Source organism: Eleginops maclovinus, chromosome 2 (assembly GCF_036324505.1).
Source record: "Eleginops maclovinus isolate JMC-PN-2008 ecotype Puerto Natales chromosome 2, JC_Emac_rtc_rv5, whole genome shotgun sequence".
NCBI lineage: Eukaryota > Metazoa > Chordata > Actinopteri > Perciformes > Eleginopidae > Eleginops > Eleginops maclovinus.
This window is the reverse complement of record NC_086350.1, coordinates 8934414-8943394: the sequence shown is the minus strand read 5'-3', so window position 1 is coordinate 8943394 and position 8981 is coordinate 8934414. Positions and strand designations below refer to the sequence as shown.

General features: G+C 41.7%; 1 protein-coding gene across 4 annotated transcripts; it reads right to left on the bottom strand.

The window, feature by feature from the left end:
• Positions 1-361: 361 nt before the first annotated feature.
• On the bottom strand, positions 362-8802 carry LOC134882090 (uncharacterized protein C3orf20-like). 4 transcript variants are annotated; one of them, XM_063909747.1, is made up of 18 exons: positions 8439-8802; positions 8286-8359; positions 7713-8203; positions 6947-7003; positions 6755-6854; positions 5870-6079; positions 5589-5738; positions 5216-5336; positions 4675-4800; positions 4482-4601; positions 4090-4261; positions 3598-3820; positions 2870-2953; positions 2384-2741; positions 2029-2145; positions 1333-1475; positions 856-966; positions 362-702 (listed from the first exon to the last, which is right to left on the bottom strand). In XM_063909747.1, exons 1-18 carry the CDS (start codon positions 8496-8498, stop codon positions 594-596), a joined length of 2826 nt encoding a protein of 941 aa, XP_063765817.1. In that variant the 5' UTR covers positions 8499-8802; the 3' UTR covers positions 362-593. The 4 variants fall into 4 exon arrangements, 3 of the variants coding, with proteins under 3 accessions (XP_063765817.1, XP_063765818.1, XP_063765819.1); XM_063909748.1 differs by having other exon boundaries at positions 362-699; XM_063909749.1 differs by having other exon boundaries at positions 4090-4240.
• Positions 8803-8981: the final 179 nt, after the last annotated feature.

Below are 8981 nucleotides of genomic sequence, written 5' to 3'. Positions count from 1 at the left end.
ATTACTCAGGAATTTCAACCCACCCATCTTTCCCCAGACATCATCATTGCTAATTTTAACCACCCAAATGAGACTAGAGATATGAGTGAGAGCCAGCTGATGCTTTTTAAGCTATATTTAATGTATTGGGGAAGTAAAACTCAAAATACATCATTGTATGAGTGGTGCTTTTGTCATGATGTCACCAGGTTCATAAATCAGTCATTTTTACAGGAACATTTCTGGCTAAGAGGAAGGAGGTGATATGAAGGAAAGCTTGTCAAAGGACATTAGATTAATAAATGTGAAGAGATATAAGATTTATAAAAAAGGAAACACAGTACTGAATAGTTTGGCTTTTTTTTTATTATTACATCTGCTCATAAAATATTGCACTGAATGCAAATGTTTCTCATTGATATTTACATACAATTAAAATCCCTTGGAAGAATTAGCCTTCAATCTTCGTCTTGGATGATAAATCCTGAGCTTTTAAGAATACAAGTTATTAGATTAATCTGCTGCATGGTAAGCAAATGAGGTCTAACATAGGAGACGGTGTTTTATTGATTTAAAGTGGATTGATACAGATTTAATCCCGTCACAGAGTTTATTCATTGTGTGATAACAGGAACACGAGGGAGGGCTGGAGTCTTCTTTGCTTTGATACTAAAGTCCCTATGTCGCCAGTGTGATACTTCAGGAACATCATTGTTTTTCCTGCTTAGAAAGAAAACATTAAGTAGGTTATTAATCTTTATCATGTTTTAAATAAAAGTATGGAGCATCAATATTCATAAGAACATTGAGCATTTATTAAGTTAAATGTATATGTTGTTACAGGAATCTTTAAAAAGTATAAACTCAGTCACATACTTCTCATTGGCCTGCTGGTTTCTCTCGACTGAAGAAGTGAGTGTTTCGTTATCTACAGTTGCATCTTGGGAGTTCTGTGCATCTGTGGCTGCATGGGTATCAACACTATCGCTGCAAAGGGAAAGAACAGAACACTATGAACGCCAATGTGCAAAAGTAACTAAGAATGGTACTATGTTGAGCCACTTATTCTTTACTTTCTTCTTTGTTTTTTATTATTTACTGAGAAAACATGTAAGTAAATTACTCATATATGACTTAGAATGTATATTGTATACAAATGATGAACACAATCTAAACAGTAAACATAAATTCTGTATATAGAATGTATTTGAGTTCAATATTGGCCTGGGCTTTGAATTTCATGTTATACAATTCATGTCATGTCTTCCCACATTACATTCAAACTGTATCACTTCATTACAGTAATGATTCAGTTTCATACAGTAGATCACACGGGGCATGTTGCAGCAGTACCTGAACTTGTAATCTGAAGGGAGGCTCACACCTAATCTGCAGTCTCTCCTTGTTCTGGAGATTTGCTTGTGAAGGTCCCTGACTGTGCAGCTCTGACCACTGAATATGAAGCCCACGAACAGCAGCTTCCCTTGGATGTACATCTATCACATGCACAAGCAACATCACATTACATGTGTGGAAATGGAAAAAATAAACTAAACACACTGCAGTTTTTCATTGCGGGATTTAAAAAATCACGAGTCCACATATTATATTTAGATTATGGAGAAGTGAGTGGATTGCATCACAATGATGATTCTCTCTTTTCAAAATGTTCGTCATATCAGAAATGTGGAAGTTTTAACTTTTCACAACGGAGGGTCGAAGAGCGTATGTGCAATGTGAGTAAGACCTAGGTCTTCTGTTTGATTTATGGACTGTAGAGAGGATTTGTTTTTACAGCAAAACTCACTGGAGCAGCTGTCATGACTCTAAACATTAACCACCCTTTTTGTAATTAAGAAGCGCCATCCTTCACTGCTACTTTAATAATAAATGTCAGGTTTTCTTGGACAATACAGCATCTTACCATAGTCCTCCTCACCCTATCCCCCTCACACTGTCCCCTCTTCTGCTTCAGGCAAGCACTGCTGCTGCCACCCAGAGGAAACATTGAAAACCTGCAGTGTGCTGAGCTTGCAGTGGTTAACTGACCAGGACCATCCCTGGAGCTGCGTTATGCCGCTGCTGCAGCAGGATGCTCCCCACAACACAGCTGAGCTTCCCTGTTGACATCTCATACCTCACCAGGCGAAATGAATCCATCTGGCACTAGATTTAAAACAAAAACCTGTTATTGAGTTTGCTGAAATACATACTTTTCAATAACATGCTGACTGTAGTATGTATTTAGTGCACTTGCTGATTATGTTGAACTGATTACAACAAAGCAAAAGTGATGCACATGTTGCAAATTAGAGACTGTAAAAGGTCACTAAAAAGGTGAAATTGCTGCTTGTTGTGTTGCTGTTATTTTCTGTCCCCTTTGTTTATAAGATAGCATTCACACCTGAGAACAGGGCATGGTTCTGTGCTTGTTCCTCTTCCTGTAAAGCTGCTGCAGCACCTCCTGGCCCGGCGCTGCCTGTGTGTTGACGTGTTGAGGTGGCAGAGTCACACACACCACCAGGATCTGTTGACTGTGCAGAGGCTGCCCCATGACGAAGGCATCGTACTCCAGGTCCGTCAGCACTGGCATCAGTGTAGCGCTGCAGCAGCACCGCTTGCGCCCCCCCTCCCCTAGCAGGGCAGCTCTCAGCAGAGCGGGGCACACAGTGAGCGGGGTGGAGGGGGTGAACGATGGTGGGGCTGGACAGCGAGCAGCAGCAGAGGGCTGCAAATCAGCACTGTTTGGAATAAACACTGACCTGGTAGAGTGGGAGTGGAGTGATAGTGACGTTGTCATTGTAAATATACTATTGCTCTTGTAAACTGCAGTAAATGTCTTTTTTCTTCACTGTAACACAATTTGAAGAATGTGTTTATGCGGTCTTACTCAATTTGGATGTTGCCATGAATTTGAAGAGGTCCTATCTGTGTCACAACACGGGGCTCTTCGCTTGTTTGCTTTTTTCGTGTCCTTTCAACATGCAGATCAAAACAGTGAAATGTTATACTCAATTTTATTATATATTAGATAATGCAGCAACATCTGGGCAGAGCTCAAGCACTTTGAAAGTGATTTATAAACAGTGTGTTTCTGTAACTACTACAAAATTAATATCTCGGCAGGTAGGTTCTGAATTTGGTTTCATTCATATGTTGCTGCCAGGCAAATCTGGGAGCAGATGTAAACTAGAACGATGTTAAGTAGGGAGGGGAAATTCTTTAAGGAAAAAACTTGTTGTGGAAAAATCTGTACTTCAATACAGAGGTGCTTGTTGATAGGGAATCCCATGAAGTTCAATATGATATTTACACTGAGGTCACATTGCGAAAATTTCACCTTTGTATTTTTAGGATGGCGTATATAAGTGGCAGAAATCTGAGTTTGAAAACAGGAATCAGATTTCATGTGATTTGTGGTGTTCAAAACATATTTGGGACACATTAGCCCAAAAAATGTATCTGTTTTGGGTCACTTTTGCCTGCTAAGATAAGTATTTAACTACCAAGTATGGGTCCAGCTTGAAACAGTAAAATAAAGTACATTCACAAATAAAAGTGTCGGTGTGGTCCAAAGGGCAAACATTCTGGTCCTATATTTTCATGTTAAGTGTGCACCTTGGCAGTTTGACGTAGCAGTCCAGAGGAGGTCTTTCTGCCGGTGCGGACAGATGTCGGTGCTGCTGCTGTAACTCTTTCCTGCCCTCCTCTGGCCGCACTGCTCCAGCATCTGCCCGCTCAGGTGGGTTCAGAGAGGGCAGAGCCGCTGATTGTACCGCTCTCCTCAGCCTGGTCCTCAGTGGGGCATCTGGCATCCGCTTCATGTCAGGACACTTGATACCTGAAGGAGAGGAAGAGGTCACTCAGAAATGCACACAAACACCGAGTGACACGAGTGACCGTGAACAGGATCCTGATGGAACTATTCAATAATGTTGAGTTTGCAGGATGAGATGATACTGTAACTTTTTGCTTCACTGAATCACTCCTAAACAACCTTACCTTGGATCAGATTGGCTCATTTTTTTTTTTGCACTGCATAAAGTATAACTAGCGTAAGAACACACTGCCGTTCTCATAAAAGCTAGAAATGTGCTCTCAGGTACGTACCTATGGCCACGCGATAATAATCCAGCCAGCCACCCAGGGTGTTTCGTACTCTCTGCTGAAGCCTCTTCAGCTCCCTGCAAACATGCCCTCCTTTTCTCCACTGTGCTGATGGCTCTTCCAGCCCCTCCACCTCTCCAACCATCTGGAGCACCTCCCGGGAGCACACAGACACCTGCCATACATCATTACTCGCATGGTAGGTTAGAAAATATAGAACAACACAAGGCATTTAGCCAGCTGTTTTATACAAAGTGACTCAGTGAAGGCATCTCAAAACAAATCCAAGGTATTGTTGTAGCATAGATTCAAATCCCTCGCCTGTTCTTTTGAGTCATAAAGTTATGTCATGCCTTCACTGAGGAAGTGTCCGCAGGGGATAATAAGTGTCTTACAGGTGTTAGCGTCAGGTTCCTCTTGCTCTCTAGGATAACAGCTGGGTTTTTTGTCTTCCTCAACAGCAACAGGTCTTGAGCAAAGTCAGAGGTAAACTTTTCTTCAGTCTGCAAACACGTCTGTCAACACATAGATGACGTTACAGATAGGAGTGTAATCATAAATTGAATATCCGTTAAACATTAATCTTACCGTGTCGTGTAATTTGTTAGTGTTGGACAGGGCTGAAAGAGGAAGTTGAACGCTTTCATTGTTGCATCTGAAGCTGAGCGTGGCAGAGGTACCACTGAGCAGCCTAACAGAAATTACCTCTGACAACTGCAGGAGACAAAAAAACGCATTTACAGGTTTTACCCCATTAACTTTGATTAATTAATCCATGGTTATCTAATCAGCACACTAAAGACTTGATATAAAACCCTTATTCCCTGTCAGAAAAAGTTTGCAATCAGTAGGTCATGTGTCACACCTCTCATGCCCTGCTTTGTTTCCAGTTTCTCAAATGCAAATCTTACAATTGTCTCACACGTCAGGTTCTTTATAGATGTTTTATCCCTCTAACTACTCTTGTTACTGATCATGTTTCCTGTCTGCACATACACTTTGGCCTGATCTTTGTACAACATGAGCTGTTTGTTTATTGCATCAAGAACATTGATATAATATATTATATTATTAAATATGTTGGCGGCAGAACAAGTTGCGGTTGTGTAACTTTGCACACTGGCTGCACCTGTATAACAATCTTCTCCTTCAGTGTGCGGTCTTTCTGACAGCTCCACTCCTTAGTCATCTTCCCATGCTGTTCACATATGAATCCACCATCCTGGTCCCACACTGCTGTAATGGCAGAGCTGGAGAACAATTGTAAACATTGTTAAATCCTAACACATGGTTATAGAAAGGCTGTTTAAAGGCTTTCAGCATTTAGGAGAAAACACCGTTTTTGCTTTCTTTGATCAGAGATAAATGGTCACCTTTTCAAATGTTGGAAAGCTCTCTAAAAAAGCCATGGAGGACATTATCCAGACAATTGATATACTCACTCTCAGCAGAGCATCCCTTTTATTTGTTTAGACTGTCTGACATATCAGCACCAAACTCACGTTAGAGGGTTTGTCGCAGCCCCGGTCCCAAATGCTGTGATAGTCGCCAAAATAACGGGACACTCGCTGTCACTGAACACGTTGGTATAGAAGCCTCCGCACGGCAGACCTGAGCGACTCTGGCATACGGCGATACAACCAGACGGATAGCTGAGAGAGCCCAAGGTCAAGGGGTAAAATGTAATCTGCAGTGACACATTATCCATATGCTGCACAATGCCTTTCTTGTACGACTACTGGAATTTAAGTAGTTATGAATAAACATGACCAGGGAAGGATACTATATGAAGGAGGAGCCGTCGTTGATCCTGTAGTGTAGTTTCTGACGTGTCGGATCCTGGGGCTTAATTTCTGGTACCCGCGGCATCCCGTTGACTAGAGCAGCAGGCTGGACCTTTCTCCTCGCCCTCCTGTCCTTCAGTTTGGACTTTGCGTCGCCATAATGACGGAGGATGAGGGGCTTGTTCAGGTCCTGTTCAGTTTGTAGTTTGCTATGGGACGATGAAGTTGTCTTTTATGCTTGAAGAACTTGTTTCTTGTGTAGCATTAAGGGGAGTTTTAAAATACAGTAAGGATTTTTCCCAAAAATGAAACATTAATTTAACGAATCATTACAAATAAAACAGATTAAGATTAAGCAGCCCAAGAGATGCAATACTTTATTCTCACTACATTATAGTGAATGCAAGAATAGCTGAGTGGGATGGAGTGTAGGCTTAGTATAATGTTAGAGTTATTAGGGCGCCATAAGATAAGTCACAGAAACATAAAAGTCATTAGAATCTAGCCTCAGAAGGACGTGGATGAGTAATAGGTCTCAAGAAATTCCAATCAAAACCAAAATTTGCAAGGTCATAACTGGGAATCAAGATTATCTGTACAAAATTGTGTGCCAATCTATCTAATAAATGTAAAGAGATGGGACTAGATCAATCAAAACGTTCACCTGCATGTGAGAATAAAAGTCATAGGCTCACCAGAGTTGTTGAGTCATATCTGTATTAAGTACATTGAATAGTAATTGAGATATTTCAGTCTGGACCGACAGATTGACTGACATTGCTGTCCCTGGAATCATCTCATTATCAGATCACATTATGGAACATGTAACCCCTCATTTGACACCCATTTGCACACATTTACTGTAGTAAAGGTTAACAACCCACTTGAGACTTCTTGCTGCCTGGAGTCGCTCCACCACCCACTGACAGAGACCGATCTGCTGAGGCTCATCACAGGAGGGCAGCTTCGACTGGATGATCCAACCTGGACACAAATCACATCCAGCTGAGGCAGCAAAGAGACGACCAAAGACACAGCGGCCTTCAAGAACACAATATATCCACTCAATGTCTCACCTGGATTACTGCAGCTGCTGGATGAGATGGAGAAACTGAAGGTGGCGGAGCTGAGAGCTGTGAAGGAAAAACAGATGTCAGTCAGTTTATCAGCAGAGATCTGAATCTGTCAAGAAAATACTGACCATACTTCAGTCAGTAACAAGGAACTCAACACTGTAACTCAATAGCTCTGTAACTGATTAACAGACAGCAGTACATCTTTACCCAGCTACCGGCTACCTTGTCCTGTCTGGTAAACTAATCCCCTCACTTCCACAAGCTTGCAACCGAAGCTGTTCTCACGTTCAGTCTTTAAAGGTCATGAGATATTACTTAATGGGTTTCACTCTCATTGTTATTGTCCCCTCTTTGGGCTCTAATTGTCTACCTACGTTAGAGCCCAAAACGTAGTTATGTCTGTTCTGACTTTTTCTCAGTTTTACACAATTGTTCCTATTTTATAACAATGCATATTTCATAAACCGTTTGAGATTTCACTAAAGGCATAACAGATTGTAAATAAATCATTTATTAACACTTAGAGGCCATCTGTAAAACATACTTTTGGGTTGCCAGGTTGCATAACAATATCCTACTATAGACTAATTACTTTGTCAAACGGTTATTGACACTTAAAACTTCATGGGTTATTTTAGTGGAAGAACCATCATAAATGACTTTCTAATATATAGGCCTGCAGAACTCACATAAAATATGACCTAATGTTTTTTTTCAGGCAGAGGTGGGCTTCCATAGAAGGGACCCAGACCCAGATAATGTTTACCTCTATTTGAACAGTGTTTGCGCTTTTTCACGCGAGGATTTGAGCTGAGTTGTGGTTTTCTCACAGAGGGACCACCATTCTCCACAACACTTGGGTTTCTCTCTCCTGCCTCCCTCTTGTCATCGGGGGAGATTTGACTGGATCGAGCTTCATCCAGCTTCCCGTAACATTTTGACTTCCGTCTTTCGTTGGCCTGCTCCGGACTTTTAAAGTGCACCGACCCCGCAGTCAGATCCTTCCAGGAACAATTAAGAATATTTACAATCCCGTGAGGAACCCGGCACTTCTCAGTCCACTTATGTCGTGAAAGTAGGCGAGAGAGGTCATTTAATAGCTGAGGGGCTGCTCGCTTGTATGAGTCCATGGGATCCTGGTCCTTTATGTTTAGTGCAGCACCGACAGAGGTATCAGGTTCATCATCTCCACATGTTTCACCTGACAGCCTCTGAGTGAGCTCACCACTTTTACCTTCTGTGTTGTCATCTCGATGACTGTGGGGAAATTAGACAAAATATTTCATCGCACATGAAGAAAATGAAAAGACTGTACTTAGCAATAAGGAACTTTAATTACCTTCGTTCTTCACGTGCCAAATTAAAATGCAAAATGTTGCTTCGTGCCCCTTTAATTCGGTTTCGTTTTGTTGGCTGCGGAGAGATCAGTTGCAAGGTTAATTTCTTGCTGATTCTTATAAACTGTAGTCAGCTAAATTAATAATTTGCCCACCTGGTCAAAGAAGTACAAAGGGCCAGATCGGAAATCCGTTAGCCCAACAGAAGAAGTCATTTTTTAAATGTTTTAATCCACTTAAATCTCCTTGAAATGATCGTCAAACGCAGAATAGGAAAAAGAAAAAGAAAAATCAAAAATCCAAAACTTCAGAGCTTTAAACCCACCGTCCCTGCTGTAAACGTGTCAGTCCACTCTTTGTGCTGGGCTTGTTGCTTGGTTACACAGTTCTACGCCTCTCCAAATACTCGCGATAGGCTACGCACCATTAATCGACTTTGGGGCATCAAACAGAAAGTTTATCCGTGGCAAAACAAACAAAAAACGTTATAACAAGCAAAGATACGGTGTTTTCCATTGGGGACCCACGGGAGAAGTGACACACAAGTCTTACCGAGGAGCTGCAGTCACAGGTGCGCACAGTAACCTGAAACTCAGCTTCGGACAAAGTGATGATTCTGGCAGTGCAGCTTTTACAGGCCATTTATCAGGGCATGATGGCCACATAACTAAGCATTTCACCCTCCACAGAGCTCATTG

Excerpts from the sequence above, each read along its gene's own strand:
- LOC134882090 (XM_063909747.1), bottom strand. The coding sequence starts at position 8,498 with ATGACTTCTTCTGTTGGGCTAACGGATTTCCGATCTGGCCCTTTGTAC. Across the intron at positions 8,204-8,285 it reads TTGGCACGTGAAGAACGAAG|TCATCGAGATGACAACACAG; the intron begins GTAATTAAAGTT and ends ATTTCCCCACAG. Across the intron at positions 703-855 it reads AACCAGCAGGCCAATGAGAA|CAGGAAAAACAATGATGTTC; the intron begins GTATGTGACTGA and ends TTTCTTTCTAAG.